The following is a 17,339-nucleotide window of genomic DNA, read 5'->3' on the forward strand; positions in this document are numbered from 1 at the left end:
CTTCTACTGATGTGTTATTAACTAACATACATAATTTACTCAGAATTTAGGATTGTGGTTAAATATATATAGCTTACTCTCTCTCTCTCTCTCTCTCTCTGTCTCTCTCTCTGTCTCTCTCTCTCTGTGTGTGTGAGTGTGTGTGTGCGCGCTGGCCACCATCTACCATTGAGCTCCCTGCTCCATCCCTGACTTTGTCATTTTGAAATGGGCCATTCCGGGTGTTAGGCCTACATTGTTGAGCAACCATCACCGCTGATCAGAACACTTTTCTTTCTTACAAAATTAAAGCCGTGCCCACCAGATACCAACTTTATATTCCTTCCTTGCCCAGCCCCCAGCAACCACAAGTCTACATTCCCCCTGGGATCTGACTGCCCTAGGTTTCTTGGAGGGTGGGGATCGTACAGTACTTGCCAGCTTGTCGCTAGCTTATTTCACTTAGCATATATCTCAGTGGTAGAGTATATGCATAATATGTCCAAGGCCCTAGGTTCAAGTCCCAGTACCACATACAAATAAATAAATAAATAAATAAATAAATAAATCGGGGCTGGAGAGATGAATCAGTCAATGTGATTAATAACATTTGCTGCTCTCACAGAGGAGCAGGGTTTTGATTCCCACACCCATGCTGGGCAGCTCACAACCTGTGCCTCTGACCTCCACAGGCACTTGCATGCATGTGCACATACCCACCCCCACATGCACACAACTAAAACAAATATTACATTCAAAATAAATTTAGAATTTTAGATCACACTAATTAAGTCAGGCATGGTGGCGCAGGCCTGCAATCGCAGCACTCAGGAGTTCGAGGCATGAGAAGTGTGATTTCGAGGCTGGTCTGTGCTGCCTCAAAACAAAACAGGGCAGGAACCTACAGAGAAAAGCAAAAAGAGAATAAGGAGGTAATCTTTATCAAAAAGAAAATCATGGGCTGGAGAGATGGCTCAGAGGTTAAGAGCACTGACTCCTCTTCCAGAAGTCCTGAGTTCAATTCCCAGCAACCACATGGTGGCTCACAACCATCTATAGTGAGATCTGGTGCCCTCTGCTGGCCTGCAGACATACATGGAGGCAGATGTTGTATTCATAATAAATAAATAAGTCTTTAAAAATAAGAAAAAGAAAACCAGAATAAAAATAGAACGTCCCCTATAATTGTTTGCAGTGTAAGTTGCCAAATTTGTGTCATTTGCAAAGGGGATAATGTGAAGAGCTTGGACCCAGACCTGAATTTAGCAGTGTTAGGTTCCCAGGATGGTGTCTCTTGTTCTTTCTCAGGCTTCGACTGAGTGGGTCGGTGGGGTTTTGGGTCAGTTTTCTGCCCTGTCGTGAGCTGTCCTCGTGTCCCCCCAGGCGCAGCCATTCACAGGGGAGCTCCCTGCGCAGCAGACCCTGCCCATCCTTGGGGAGAAGCTGCACCAGGTGTTCCACAGTGTCTTGGAAAATCTGACCAATGTCATGAGTGGCTACTGCCTGCCCGAGCCTTTCTTCAGCACAAAGGTGAGAGCCGGCGAGCCCCTGGTGTACCCAGGGCCCTGTGCTGAGCCAGGAGGGTTTCCTGCCCGCTGAGTAGCTTCGGGTGACCTAAGTGACCTCTCTCCATTTTCATTTCAATTGTGAATGGGGAGTGATCATTCTGTCTGCCCGCTGTGGCTGTCTCTGAAAACACAAAAAGACAAACAAGAAATAGGTAAAGAAGGAGAAGAGGTTGCTCAGTGGCCCAGGGGTTGGGAGCACGTACTGCTCTTCCAGAAGACCCAAGTTCAGTGGGTTCCCAGCACCCCTTGGGACAGCTCACAAGCATCTGTAACCACAGATCCAGGGTATCAGACACCCTCCTCTGACCTCTGAGGGCACCAGGATTCATGTGCACACCCCACAATGCAGACACAAACACATGCACACAGTTTTAAAGGGACAAAAATAAGCTAAAAAAGATGGGGAAAAAAAGATTTTGGATTCTTCCTGGTGTGCTAATCAAGTGTCCCACGCGCATTAGCTTGTCACATGATCTCATTTGTTCTCCCATGCCGTGCTGGCTGTCCAGTTAACCAGAGGGACACGGGCCTCTCTGTGGGGAAACTTGAGCAACTCCACTCCAGACTGCTGGAAGGTGTGGCCTGCGTAGGTTGAGTTGGGTAGGGTGTCCATGGCAGATGGAGTTGTCCATACATACTTGATGCGGTAGCTGATGCCATTGTCCCTCTGCAGCTGAAGGACTGGGTCCAGAAGCTCATGATGACGCTCCGGCACCCATCCCTGCCTCTCCTGGAGCTGCAGGAGATCATGACCAGCGTGGCAGGTCGCATCCCAGCACCCGTGGAGAAGGCGGTCCGCAGGGTGATGGCCCAGTACGCCAGCAACATCACTTCAGTGTTATGCCAGTTCCCCAGCCAACAGGTGCGCTGCCCAGCCAGCTCCAGCCAGCCACACCTATGCTCGCTCCCTTGTCTGGCCGCTCATAATCTGGGCCAGCACCAAATGTGGTGGGCCCATGGTTTCTTTCTTTTTCTATAGAACTCCAGCCGATTTGATGTGCACCCCAGTCCCCAGGCCTCACTCTAACAGCTCAGGTTCAAGGAGTCAGGGAGAGTCATGGTGCTTATAGAACTAACTGCCTTAGCCCGGGCTAGCTCAAATCGTTTTTGGAAGTCCGGAGCTGTGGGGATGGAAACCATCACTGTATACATCCCCTTAGTACAAAAACTGTTCATTCTCTCTGGCCTGTCTCGTTTATTATGAAGGACGTTTTCCCACCTGCCTTCACCATTCCTTCCTGCTGTCGTCACCCACATCCCTCACGTTCCTTAGTCCCCGAGAAGCTGAGCCAGGCCATTGCCGGAAGTCAGCATCTCTAAAGGTTGAAACTGTTTGTGTTGTTAGCAGTGCTGGGCCTCAGGCATGCTAGGTAAGCACTCTATCACTGAGCTACACCCCGAGCTCCTGAGGGCTGGAATATTGTTCACCATAAAGAGGAATGGTGCTAAGAGTCAGCTCCACATGCACGAGCCTGGTGCTAAGGGAAAGGAGCCAGTCAAAAGCACACAGTGTCCGGAACAGGCAATCAGTGTAGAAAGGAAGTCCGTTAGTCGCTGCCAGGGAAGGGGTGGGGCGTGGGGGGAGAGGAGAGGATAGCGGCACAGTTGAGTGACTCTCTTCTCGCTAAGCCTATACGTCACAGCTGGAGGAGGGACCGGTTGTTTCCCAACCAGAAATAGAGGCTCCATGGAGAGACGGATGCGTTTGGGACTTTTCAGAAATTTCACATTAATGCAAGTTTTATTTTTAGTTTTCATTAAAAATGCCTTTTTTGGGGGGCCGTGAGATGGCTCAGCAGGGAGAGACGCTTGCCAAGCAAGCGTGATGACCTGAGTCAGATCCTCAGAGCCCACATAAGGGTAGAAGGAGGGAACCAACGTCACAGTTATCCCGACCTCCTCATGTGCTAGGGTGCTTATATCCCCCATATATCATGTACACATACCACAGTAATTGTAAAAGGAAACGTGCCAGTCACATGAACTTTAATATAAAGACAGGGCCCTTCTCCATCCTGAGCCCACATTTTGCTGGACAGTCCCTCCTCCCCTGAGTCCTGTCAGAGGGGAAGGGAGGAAACATTTCATTAGCTCATGTCTTTGTGTGACTGTTGGCATTCTGATTTCCTGGTCCCCAGAGAGACATCGAAGGGGTGAACAGGGCTGTTAGGGAGAGGCCAGGTGGCTTGGGTCTTTGAGTACAATCAGGCTGGGACCTCCCTGGGAGCCTGTGGTGGGTCCCTCATGATACTACCCTGTGGCAACTGGATCAGGTGGCTGGCAGTGACCTAATCTGTTTTGTGTTCTTATCTAGATAGCCACCATCCTGGACTGCCACGCTGCCACCCTGCAACGTAAGGCGGATCGTGAAGTTTTCTTCATGAACACACAGAGCATCGTACAGCTGGTCCAGAGGCAAGTGCATCCAGGGGCTGGAGTATCTCCTGCATGTGTGCGTGCATGCGCGTGCACGCAAACATAGAGGGATATCACATTGCATTTTGTTTCAGAAAGGAAGGGAAATTTACAAAAAGTGTTTTTGCAAACATTCTTAAGTTTGACTTCTGAAAACATCTTTCTATGTTACATAGGTCATGGGAAATTTTTGTTTTGTGATTAAAATCTGCTACAACCCACTTTCCTCTTTTAGTAGCTCAACTCTTAAGGTTTTTCCCTTCTCTCTGGGCTTGCCTAGAGGCTTAGTCCTGGGGACCGACCCGGTCTGGACTCTGGATTGATGAACAAGTCACGGCTATATTGACCTGCCTAGCTAGCACTAAGCCCACTCCATATTCCCCTAGGCCTGAGGAGTTGGAGTGTACTCCCCTTTTCCCTCCTTCCTCCCCTCCCCTTCTCCCTCCCCTTCCCCTCATTCCCCTCCTCCCTTCCCACCCTCTCTCTCCCTCCTCCTCTTCTTCCAATGCTGACTGTAACCAGGACTTTGCACATGCTAGGGAAGGATTTTACCACTGAGCTACATCCCAGCTCTTGGTTTTCAGAGCCGGTCTCCCTGAATCGTGCCACCCTCAAATTTGAAGTCCTTGCAGGAAGAGTGCTCTTGCAGGCATGGGTCACCATGCCCGTGCTTCCCTTCTTAAAGCAGTAACAGCGCTAGCTGAGACATCTGGTGTTCAGGAGGCGGTGGGCATGGTGACAGAGCTGATTTTGGTTCGCCAGGTACCGCAGCGGGACCCGTGGCTACATGAAGACGGTGGTGCTGGACCTCCTGCGGAGGTATCTGAGTGTGGAGCATTATTTCCAACAAGGCAAGAGATGCCACCCACCACCCGTGTCGGCCACAAGCTCTGGGCGGGGCAAGCGGGGAGGCGCCGGCCTCACGGTTCTGGGTCTCCTGTCTCCCCCACAGCCCACTATGACAAGTGCGTCATCAACCTGAGAGAGCAGTTCAAGCCGGACATGAGCCAGGTGCTGGACTGCATCTTCTCCCATGCACAAGTGGCCAAGAAGAACCAGCTGGTGATCATGCTGATAGTAAGATGGGGACCCGTGCCCCAGGTGGGGGTGGGATGGGCCGTTTCTCCCTCTCCCTCCCTCTCCTCTCCTTCCTTGGGTTGATCTTGAGCCACATAGGGAGTCATGATGTCAAAATTAATAACAACAACAATAATAAAATGGATTAAGTATATGAGCTTATAAACTAATACATGTTTAAAGCAGTCAAGAGGGTCTGGCACATAGTAGGTGCTTTGTGTCACTGCCTATTATTACAATAAGGTTTTATTGTGCCACCACACTGTAAGCAATGGCAAAGACAAGTAGTTAGGTCAGAAACAAAACACCTGCAAAGCCTAATTCTTTGCTTTCTGGCTCTTTCTTGAAAATAGTTGAGGACTAAGCTGGGATGTGGCTTCATGACAGAGCACTTGCCTAGCAGGACTAGGACCTGGGTTCCATGCCAGAACTGAAAAGGCGGGAAAGGAGAGGAGGGAGAGGAGGAGGAAGGACTTAGCTGACAAAGGCCACTTAAGAAGGAAAGGGTTCATTATGGCCCTCATGAGGGCACACAGTGCATCATCCCGAGACGTCTTGCTGGCTGGTCACTTTGCATCCACGGTCAGGAGGCGGGCACACATGAACGTTCAGCTCACTTTCTCCTTTGCGTTCAGTCCAAGCCCCCACGGGGAATGGCGCCGCCCGCATTCAGGATGGGGATCCCCACTTCAGTTAACCTAACCTAGAAACTTCCTCACAGGCAGGCCCAGAGCTTTGTCTTCTAGATCCTGTCAATCAGGATTAAGTTGAGCATCGCTGACACTTGCATCAGGGACTTTCCAATGGAACAATGACCCAGGAATGAACTTTGCTTCCTAGTCTTGGTTCTCAGTGTGGTTCAGAGGTCATAGGACGTTAGTGACGGTAAAAATAGAACGCAATGCTGTTGTCAAAATTGTACGATACCAGTTGCTTCCTAGACATGAACAAGAAAGTGTATTTTTAAAAATTTATTTATTTTTAATTTATGTGCATTGGTGTTTTGCCATGGGTGTTGGGTCCCCTGGAACTGGAGTTACAGACAGCTGTGAGCTGCCATATGGGTACTGGGAATTGAACCCTGGTCCTCTGAAAGAGCAGTCAGTGCTCTTAATCACTGAGACATCTCTCCAGCCTCTGGCAAGTGTATTTTGAGTTGTTTTATGTAGAAGGTGGTGACCTGGTGTTTTAATGCTCGTGTGTGTGTGTGTGTGTGTGTGTGTGTGTGTGTGTGCATGCTTGAATGCACGAGTCCACAGAGGCCAGTAGAGGGCATTAGATGCCTTGGAGCTGGAGTTACAGCTTAGTAACATGAATGCTAGGAACCTAACTGGGGCCCTTGACAAGAACATTACACGTTCTTTACCGCTGAGCCATCTCTCCAACCTGTACAAAGTGCATTTTGAATGCTGTACCTCTTAGAAAGCCTTAGACAGCACCTGAGCTTTGTGTGCTCCTTGCAGTCACAGGGGGGGGGGTGAGAGCTACTGCTCTCTGATCCTGCCTGGACCTGAGAGGGTCTGAGTGACAGACTGTTCTTGGGATTACACTTGTTATGATTGGAGCATAGCATGCACACAGGTGAGCGGTGACAATCTATAGGTAGCGAGGTGTCTTAGAGGACAGCATGGGCTGATATGGATAGTGGAGGCCAGCGGCTCAGCAAACCTGCTTCACATCACAGATCCAGTGACTGTTTAGGCGTCCCCTCCTCTGAGATGTCCCCAAGCCCCTCTTACAGCGAAGACACAGGAAACACAGGGGCCATGCGCACACAGCACAGTCTGCAGCGGAATGGCTCCTCGCTTGGCAGAGGGATGTGTGGCCAGGGAGATGGCTCAGCAGGTAGAACACTTGTTGCACATATGTGACCAGAGTTTGGACTCACAGCATCCACATAAAAAGCCAACGGGTGTGGTGGCCTACTTGTCATCCCAGTGGAAGCAGAGATGAGGGATCCCCAAGGCAAGCTGCCTAGGGGACTAGCCAGACCAGTGAGTTCCGAGTTCCAAGTTCAGGAGAGACCCTGACTCAGAAAATGCAGTGGAGATCAGTGGAAGAAGACATATGAGGTGGTCTGGTCTTGTTCCCCAGGCATGTGTGCACGTGTGCATGCTCACCCACACATGTAAAGCCCCCTGTACATGGTAAAGGGTTCTGCTGTACTTCTCTTCCCATCGGATGTTGAGGGTGTATGAGTCAGTGAATGAATGTGTGATGTGAGTGAGTGAATGACATGTACCCATGTAAAAAGAGGCAAGGCCTTTTTTTAAAAAGCTGGCTGGATGTGTCCAGAGAGTTGAGATTAGACTGCCACCCCTGACCAGCCAGATGCTGGCCGGATCACTTTAAACAAAGCCAACCTAGGTTCTGTTGTCTTCCCTGAAGGATGAGCTCTGTGGTCCAGACCCTGCCCTGTCAGATGAGCTGACCTCCATCCTCAACGAGCTCACACAGCTGAGCAGGAGTGAGCACTGCAAGGTGGCCCTCAGAGCCAGGCAGGTTGGTGTCAAAGTGTGTTGCCGTGTGTGTGTGTGTGTGTGTGTGTGTGTGTGTACATGTGTGTGCATGTGCATATGTGTGTTTGTGCATTTGTATGCGTGGCATGTGTGTACGTGTGTGTATTTGCCTGTTCATGTGTTGCATTTGTATGTGTGCATGTGTGTGCATTTGCCTGTTCATGTGTGTGTCTGTGTGTTCTCGTGTGAGTGTGCATGTGTATGTGTTTGTACATGTGTGTGTATGTGTGTATGTGTTTGTGTGTACATGTGTGCGCATGTGCATATGTGTGTGTTTGTGCATTTGCATGTGTGTGCATTTGCCTGTTCATGTGTGTGCTGTGTGTTCTCGTGTGAGTGTGCATGTTAGTGTCTGTGTGTGTCCCTCCCAGCTTCTCTCATCTGAGTCCTGCCTCCTATCACCTACAGGTCCTGATTGCCTCCCACCTCCCCTCCTATGAGCTGCGGCACAACCAGGTGGAATCCATCTTCCTGTCTGCCATCGACATGTATGGCCACCAGTTCTGCCCAGAAAACCTCAAGGTGAGTCTTTGGGACCATAGGCTTTTCTTCCCTTCAAGGAGCCCCCAGTTTAGCGACATGAAATTCAAAGTGGCTAGGATGGCCCCAGGGGACACCTGCAGGCTCTGGGAGTTGCAGGCATGGAAACCCGTTCCCAGGATGCACCAGGCAACAGGCTTGAGGCTTTCCTGGCCAGTACAGGGTTTAAATTAAGGTGTTCTGGAACCTTCCAGAGGGCATGAGTCCTTTGTGTGGGGCTGGGGGTGGGGCACTTGGCCTCCTCTTCCCAGGGTCTTGCCAACTTCTAGGCACCCATCAGCATTTGAAACTGGGACCTCGCCCTTGGCACAGTCACCCCCACCCCCCTTACTTGTCCCATCTCCCAAGGCTGTGTGCAAAGGAGTCCCCTGCATTGTGGCCCAGCCTACTTGTGCCTCCTGCCACTACCCAGCTTCTGGGTCAGACCTGCTCATTTTCTGTTTGCCTTTTGGCCCCTTCTGTTTCCCATAGAAATTAATACTTTCAGAAACAACTATATTTGACGTCCTGCCAACTTTCTTCTACCATGAAAACAAGGTCGTCTGTATGGCGTCACTGGAGGTAAGAAGAAGCAAGACATCTGGAGTGTTTGATGCCTGCCCACCGTGTGGCCCAACCCTGAGCTGTGTACCTTGCAAATGTGACCTATTCTCTCTAGGGAGGGTTACTATTCTGCTCTCACAGAGAAATGAATTGAGCTCAGAGTGGTGAGGTGACATTCTCAGTGTCACATAGCCAGAGACAGAATCAGGATTCATACTTTAGCGGTCTTCTTGCAAAATCTGTGCCAGGAATGCTGCTGTGTCTTGGCATCACAGACCCCTCCAGACAGGGCGCAGCTTGAAGCCACACCCCAGTGCCAAGCCAGACATATCTTGTTGTGTGTATTTAGCAAGATGTTCCTGCCTGGAGCAGAGAACACTGCAACCTCCCATGGGGCAGGGAAGGGCTTTTCCCGTGGAGCATCTAATGGGCTCCCTGAATTCCAGAGCCCAGTGGTGTTCACGTCCTCTCAGGACGGCTGTTTGCTTCCTGCAAATAGGAGGTGGCCACTCCTGTCCTCAGGACCCTCCTTAACCCTGGACTGAGTCCAGTGACTGATGGTTTTTTTGAGACAGTTTCCCTGTGTAGCCTTGTAGACCAGGCTGGCCTCAAACTTACAGAAATCCGCCTCCTTACAAAGTTGTCGCTTTGTAAGGAGTCCTTTGAGGCCAGCATGCACATCAGATATTGTTCTGACATGTGCTAATCCCTGGTTGTGTGTGTGAGGGCCTCTTCTAGGATATACCTTTTAAAAACTTTTAGTTAATAAATTCATTGTGTGTGTGTGGGGGAGAGGGCGCATGTACTGTGGGACGCACATAGAAGTTTAAGGTTAAAGGTCGTCTGTTCAGGTGTGGTTCACCCTTTCCACCTTGCCTTTTTGAGGCAGGGTCTCTCATTTCCATGGCCAGGCTGTGTACTAGACTCTGAGCTTCCAGCTGGTTCTTTATTGTAGGGACGCCGGGGTGACAGATGTGTGTCACCACATCTGGCCTTTTCTGTGGGATCTGGAAATCAAATTGGGGTCGCCAGGCCGGCACAGCAGTTGTTTTACCCACGAGCTGTCTCTGTGGCTCCAGGACCTGCTTTCCCACGTCCTAGTTCTGCATCAGCGTATTTATGACTCAGCCTTGTGACTCAGGAGCCCTGGGAATACACACACAGTCTAGGCTCAGTTTCTTGAGAAAACAGAGGGTTTTTTGGGGGAGGGGTTGTTTGTTTGTTTTGTTTTTGTCCCTAAATGGGTTGGGAGCCAAGCACACTCCAGGTCAATGATTTACAAGGACACACAGGACTCTGGTAGTCATGGTGATAACGGTCACGGATCACACAGAATGGAAGGCAGACAGCAAGGAGGAGGGCACATCTGTGATGCTGATGGGGCGAGGGTGGGGCTCCTGGCGTCTTCTGGGAGGGGCATCACAGTGAGTGAATTCCTCTGACAGTCAGTTATGACACATGGGCAATGAAGTGCACCTGGGCAGCTCATGCGACACCGGGTGTGTTTAGCATCCGGGGTTTTTAGTGGGGACTGGGCTCAGTCACCCTCTGCCTGGTGTGTAGTAGTCGAAACTATGAAGCCAAGATCTTGTGTCCATGGAGCATCAAGGCATTTAGGTCCCAGGAGGTTTATCTGAGAGAAGTGGGAATCTGCCCCCAATCCAAGCTCCCACAGCAGCCTCTCCCAGGACAGCACTAAGGCCCGCGTTGCTAACTCCATGGCTCTCCTGTTCCCATTTGAGCTGCAAAGCTCTGCTACCCCATGGGTCAGTGTGGCTGCCGCTCACTTGTGTTAGTGAGAGCTCGGAATGGGCCTTGTCCCCTCTGAGCCTGTGTGTTGTGTACATTACACGCCACTCTAGAGACTTAGTGTGCAAGAAAGAATGTGAAACACCCACGTTCTTTACTAAATCGATTGCGTGTTGAGATGAAAATATCTGGGGTATTTAGGGAAAGAGGAAACGTAGATTTTTTTCCCTAAGTGGCTACTAGAAATTTAAAATTTGTGGCGTGTGTTGTATTTCTGTTGGAGTGGAGTGTACAAACTGTAGCTCATGGGCCATCTATGCCACTACTTATTTCATTAAATGAAATTTTTTTAGAACACAGATACACACACTCACAGCGGAATGGGGGGCTGCAGCAGGACTGTCTCCCCCACTCTGAAATGTTTGTTATTGGTCTCTTGAGAAATCCCCTTTCATGCAGCCCAGAGCACCTGCAGCGGTCCTGTGTACAACCTTTCACCTCTTCAGAGCCCACGGTGACTGCCCACTGTCCCTCTGCTCTGACAGGTTTATGTGCGGAGAGGCTACATCGCCTACGAGTTAAACAGCCTACAGCACCGGGAGCTCCCAGACGGCACCTGCGTGGTGGAGTTCCAGTTCATGCTGCCGTCTTCCCACCCCAACCGGTATGGAGTGGTTTCTCCTTGATTCTTGCCTCACTGTCTCTGGAAGGTTCCGGCAACTCTGTCTGGATGCTGGGGATCCACAAAGGAGATCCTTTCCCACCTGGAGGTTTCCTGCAGCCTTGCGCCCTCGTTTGTAGAATGGAACTAATCACCCATGCCCATCTCCGTCTCCTGTCGAGTGACCCGTGTGTGCTGCCTTAAAAGATGGCAAATGACATGAAATGACAATGTAGAGTCTCAGTCACACAGCAGCAGATAAAGTGCGTGGCGTGGGCCTGCAAGATGGCGACACGGCAAGCCTCACTCATCGTTTAGGAAAGAGAACCTTCCCCAGGTCCAGTTTCCCATATGCCCCCCGAGGGCCGCCATGCAGCAGTCCTTCCCAGGAGGGGCGGGGCAGTTCTGGTCTCTGTGCATATTCTTTTCAGGCTTCATGGACTCACCCCTCCCACACCTGACTCCAGGGGGTCCCTGGGAGCAGTGGCCCTCTAAACCCCTAACAGGCACTGATGTTATCCCAAGGGAGACTTGACGGTAGGAGAGTGAAGGGAGTGGAGGCCTGGGGTGATCCCAGGTCCAAGTTTGCATCCTTCCCAGGTGCCTAGAGCCAGGGCTCTACAGGGGAAACTGAGGCTGGGAGCTTACCCCTCTGTGTCTTTGTTCACCTCTTTGGATTTACCTGAGAACTGTGTTGGGACTGAACTTTGAATGAATCATCCATCCACTCATTCATTCATTCATCCATTCATTCATTCACTCACTCTCTTCCTGGGCTCCTGGTCTACTCCTTGTCCCAAGGATTCTCACATGACCCCTCAGCACCTGCCCTTAGCTGCAGTCTCCGCCTTGTAGGCCCCCATTTCAGACGCCACCTAAGGAAGGCTCTTATCCTGCCTGCCCTCACTCCCCAGGCACCCTTGGCAAGAAGAGCCCTTAGGGCAGAGTCGGCAGCTGCTGCCTCAGCCTCTGTCTCTTGTCACCCCGCAGGATGACCATGCCCATCAGCATCTCTAACCCTGACCTGCTCAGGCACAGCACAGAACTCTTCATGGACAGTGGCTTCTCCCCGCTGTGCCAGCGCATGGGGGCCATGGTCGCCTTCAGGAAATTTGAAGAGTTCACCAGGTATGGCGCAGGAGCTGTGCGGCTTTCCCAACCCCCAGCCATCCATTCATTAACACTTGGACTCAGGGAAACCCAGACACAGGCACAGCAGTTAATAATTCCAAACTTAGTGGAGCCCACTCTCTATGGAGAGATGCCTTGCACAGCCTAGACACAGGGGTGTGGGGGTGGAGAGGTGCCTGGGTCCTGCCTCAGTGAGATGGTGGAACAGATTTAGTAGACATCCTCGGGAAGGCCTCACCCTCTGGGAGGAGCAGATGGGAGGTGGGAAGCGGGAGGAGAGGAGGGAGGAGGAACTGCGATTGGAATGTAAACAATAAATTAATAAAAGAAAAAAAAGAATTACAGACTCCTTAGGGAGCGTTGGGAAAGGCTGGTCCGTGGTCCTAAGGGACATGGCTAGGTAGGAGCCCACAGTTCTGGCACGCTGTTGCACCTCGAGGACTGACCACGCCCTCCTGAGGCAGGAGTCCCAGCTTTCCTCTGGCCCACACCCCCAGGAACTTTGATGAAGTCATCTCCTGCTTTGCCAACGTGCCTACGGATGCCCCCCTCTTCAGTAAGGCCCGCACCTCCCTGTACGCTGACGATGATGCCAAGGTGAGCCCCGTGGGTGGCGCGCACTGGGGTGGGGCAGACTGTGGCCCCGCCCTCTTGCCCCAAGCTCTTGTTCTTCTCCCACAGAACCATCGAGAGGAACCCATCCATATCCTGAATGTGGCCATCCAATGCGCCGACCACCTGGAGGATGAGGCGCTGGTGCCAATTTTCCGTACCTTTGTGCAGTCCAAGGTATCCCAGGGTCGGCTGTCGGTCACCCGCTTTGTGTTGCTATCACAAAATACCTGAGGGTGGGAATAAAGTAATAAGTTCATGGGAGGCTAGAGAGATGGCTCAGAGGTTAAGAGCTCTTACAGGTCCTGCAGGGGATCAGGTCCAGTTCCCTGCACTCACATGACAGGTCACAACTGCCCATAACTGTGGCACACAGATATACATAGGAGCATAACACTCATATACATAAAATAAATCTAATTTTTTAAAGCTTATGCAGCCCACAGTTCTGGAGGCTGCACCAGCAACCGTGTGTGGTTCTCACCACGGCCCTTGCTGCCTCACAGCGTGTGAATGGTGTTGCACCAAGGGGATGCATGCAAGCGAGGGAGGGGCCGCACTTGCTCTTGGTATACCCCCTCCCTGAACTGGCCCTTCCTGTGAGAGCATTGGCCTCTCCAAGGGTGTTGTCTCCAGGACCCACGGCATCACTTAGATGTACCCCCCCAAGCCTTTCACACTGCAAGGGACCACACCTGACAGTTTCCACGGTAACCATGGGCACATGTTTCCATAGTAACCAGGGAGGGGAAGGTTCCTTGGGGAGGGCGCTGAGCACCTGAGGTGGACTGGGGGAGTTTCAGAGGCACAGACCTGGTGTCCTGCCCTAACTCTGCTAGTCCTCGTAGCCAGGGTCCTTGTGCAGAGGACAGGGGTGGACCACAGCCTCTTCAGCAGGGATGCAGGAAGAGAGAGGCTCTCTCTCCCAGGATGACTTCATGATCAAATGACCAGAGTTATACACAGTTGCCTGGTTAGAAGCAGAGATGAGAAGTAGTTTGGGGGAACCAGGAGCTTCTAAAGTGGTCACAGGTGTGTGCAAGCCTGCAGCGGCTGTCCCTTGCAGATGTCCTCACACAGGGCCAGCTATTGTGTCTGTTCAAGACATACAGATACAGACAGGTGTAGCAGAGTTGTGGGTATGGCAGGTCACTTTCCCCTCTGAGCCTCAGTTTCTCTATCTGCGAAATGGGTTGTGTCCTGAGTTTCATCTGCTCTTGGGTTTTCTATACATAGCATCAAGTTCATACTCTTGTACACATCTCTTAACTTGTAGTGCATACAGCATTTTAATAAGCTATAGGTCACCTAGTGTATAGCACAGTCATTGAAAGTGTATAATTCAGACTGGGGATGTAGCTCAGTGGTAGAACTCTTGCCTGGCATACTATAGGTCCTAGGTTCAAATCCCATTACTAGAAAAAAAATCACAAAATGTACAATTTGATGCTGTTTAAGTATGTTCACAGAGTTGCATGGCCTTCATACTACTGTCAGTTTTAGAACATTGCCTCTCTGAAATCTAGAACCCAAAGCCTTCTCACAGCCTTCTCCACAGCCCAGCCTAGGCAGCCACTGACCCACTGCCCTTCTCTGTAGACTTGCTGATTCTGAGTGTTCCCTGCTAGGTGGTCTTTTGACTGGCTTCTTGCATTTATTACACTTGTAGGATTCATCCACATAGCAACATACATCAGGACACCAGCCTTTACTAACCAAATAATATTCCACCGTGCTTGTGGTTTTTAATGCAGAAACACATCCTTGTGGATTACGGACTCCGAAGAATCACATTCCTTGTTGCCCAAGAGGTTAGTCCCGTTCCTTAGTTCATTGTCCTCTCTGTTCTCCAAGCCTCTGGGCCAGATATTTGATATTTATTCTCTAGGGTGGGGTAGAAGCAGTTAGTTTCTAGGGAAATCTTTCCGGATGGCTCATTCTGGAAGTAGACCGAATCGTCTTTATTTAATAGAATAGACGGAGGAAGGGTTCAGAATCTTAATCGCTTCTTGCATGGATTTCTTTTTTAGAGAGAGTTTCCCAAGTTCTTCACGTTCAGAGCAAGAGATGAGGTATGATTGCAAGTGCTGATACTGTCCTCCGTGGGTATGTCACACTCCAGGCCTCCGGGCATGCTTAGAGCCTGAGGTGTGGGCCCTCACGTTTCCCTGGAACCATGCTGCCAGTAGGAGTGTCTCCTGCTGCGAGCTCAGACACACCGGGCTCCCAGTCATTGGATAAGTTTGCATTTGCTGTGTATTCAGACTGGCTTCCAGCTGCCTGCTGTATAAATGAATACCGGAGCACAGCTACAGCCATGTGATTAGACGTCACCGTGGCTTTCACACTGTCACCAAGTCTGCTGTGGTCATCACCCTAAAACACATAGTACCCAGCCCTTTCGGGCTCTGAGCAGGTGGCCACACTCTCAGTGCAAACTCAAGAACCCAGCAAAGTTCAGCATTTTGCATTTTGATTGATTCAGGATCTGCTCACTCAGCTAAACACCATCTTTTTGGATGGGATGTGGTGGAGACGTCTCTCTAGTTCAGTTTCCAAAACTGCCAGTTGGTTCCTTTGGGGGCACTTATTTGTATAAAGAAGTCAGGATTCAGAAGTTGAAGATAACAGACAGCAGCCTCATGACTCTGGCATGTCCTGGGGCAAGCAGGCTGCACCCAGGAGGTGGTGTAGCAATGTCTGTGGCCTCCAAATCTCGTCAGCCTCATGATGAGGTTGCACAATGAATTGGTCATTTCTGAGTACCAGGGGTTGGCAGCATGGAACTTGTTCAGGCGTGTCCTCACAGAGTCAAACCAACTTTCCTCTCTCTGGCCTGCCTACAGTTTGCAGAAGACCGGATTTACCGCCACCTGGAGCCCGCCCTGGCTTTCCAGCTGGAGTTGAGCCGGATGCGTAACTTCGACCTGACCGCTGTGCCCTGTGCCAACCATAAGATGTATCTTTACCTTGGTGCTGCCAAGGTGAGGGAGGGGCTGGAGGTGACCGACCACAGGTTCTTCATCCGTGCTATCATTCGGCACTCGGACCTGATCACCAAGGTAAGGCGGCCCCACTCTGAACTCATTCCTCATGCTCTGGACTCATTCTTCATGCTCTGGCCTCCTTCCCCAAGTCCCCACATGGGCTGCTTGCTGCGGACCAGGAAGTGTACTCTGCACACAGGGCGCTGACCTTGTAGACATCCCAGCCAGTGGCGTTTCAGTCGGATTCTTGTATTCTGTGACATTCTCTGTGTGAGCAGAGCCCGAAGGGATGGAAAGATACTGGTTTTCTCAGGAAATGTCTTGTTTGCTGATTGACCACGAATGATCACATTGATTTTAAAGTCACTTGAGGGGTAGGGAAGATGGCTCACTTGCCACACAAGCCTGAGGAATGGGGGTTAGAGCCCAGAACCCACATAAGAAACTAGGTAGGTGTGGCACCTCCTTATGATCCCAGCAGAGGCTGGGAATTCCCAGGGCAAGGAGGCTAGAGTAGCCGAATCAGCAAATTCTAGGTCCAGTGAGAGACCCTGTGTCAAAAAATAGAGTGGAAGGCTGGAGACACAGCCCAGCTGCTTGTAACTCCAGCTCCAGGGCATCTGACACCCCTGGGTCCCCTGGGCACCTGCACTCACACACACACACACACACACACACACACACACACACACACACTCAGCCTCAACACACATGTGCTCACACATCCTGAGCATTGAGACACACAGGTGCAAACATACATGCATACACCACACACACATACACATACACACACACATATACTTTTAGAATACTATGTGAAAGTACCAAGAATTCTGCTGTGGAGGGGCCGGGGCCAGCCCTACCAGTAACATTGATTCCATCCCGAAATGGAAGGTCAGAGCCAGTGTGAACAGACACCAGGACATTTTTCTTGTGAACCAGGCTCTATGTGAACAAAGACCCATTCACGATACCTGCTATTTACACGCTCATGGACGTACTGTGTGTGTGTGGGGGGGGTGGTTTAAAAAAAGTTAAATCTGCCACTGATGGTTTCTTAAAAAATTACAAAATTACATTTATATGTGTACTTATTGGTGGCGGGAACACTACTTCACGTGTATAGAGAGGTCAGAGAGTCAATTCTCTCCTTCTGCTGTGTGGTTCCAGAGACCAAACTCAAGTCATTAGGCTTGACAGCAAGCACCTGTCCCTGCTGAGCCATCTCCTGAGACGGGAGTCATTGCAATACGGATATGTTTATTTACCAGTGAAAGAAAGAAAGAATTACACAAGCTGGGGGGTCAGAAGCGTGGCAGGCTTCCAAAGAGGGCTTCCTTCTTCTTTCTCTTCCTTTTATCCTCACCTGTGCTAATTTCCTTATCTCCACCCTTATGGATGTGAAGAGTTTTGTAGGCTCACCCCTACAATTCCCCTTTTAGTCTAAATAGAAGATTTAAATTTGATACAAAACTCAAACATATACAACATATATACATAGAAGGTAATAAGCAAGTTATAATCTACTTATTTCCTAAACTAAACATATCTATCTCAT

At 50.4% G+C, this 17,339-nt stretch overlaps 1 protein-coding gene across 1 annotated transcript in view; it reads left to right on the forward strand.

Moving 5' to 3' along the window:
• Positions 1 to 17,339, forward strand: part of Acacb (acetyl-CoA carboxylase beta) — a 101,560-nt gene that overhangs the window by 56,183 nt on the left and 28,038 nt on the right. The window contains 15 exon segments of the mRNA XM_040731305.1: positions 1,363 to 1,509; positions 2,221 to 2,409; positions 3,862 to 3,962; positions 4,725 to 4,813; positions 4,915 to 5,039; positions 7,428 to 7,541; positions 7,967 to 8,080; positions 8,570 to 8,659; positions 10,936 to 11,054; positions 12,042 to 12,179; positions 12,680 to 12,779; positions 12,864 to 12,971; positions 14,549 to 14,605; positions 14,825 to 14,866; positions 15,641 to 15,856. Of these exon segments, the coding sequence (XP_040587239.1) occupies positions 1,363 to 1,509; positions 2,221 to 2,409; positions 3,862 to 3,962; positions 4,725 to 4,813; positions 4,915 to 5,039; positions 7,428 to 7,541; positions 7,967 to 8,080; positions 8,570 to 8,659; positions 10,936 to 11,054; positions 12,042 to 12,179; positions 12,680 to 12,779; positions 12,864 to 12,971; positions 14,549 to 14,605; positions 14,825 to 14,866; positions 15,641 to 15,856 (1,749 nt within the window).

Source organism: Mesocricetus auratus, unplaced genomic scaffold, assembly GCF_017639785.1.
Source record: "Mesocricetus auratus isolate SY011 unplaced genomic scaffold, BCM_Maur_2.0 Super-Scaffold_100025, whole genome shotgun sequence".
NCBI classification, from domain to species: Eukaryota; Metazoa; Chordata; class Mammalia; order Rodentia; family Cricetidae; genus Mesocricetus; species Mesocricetus auratus.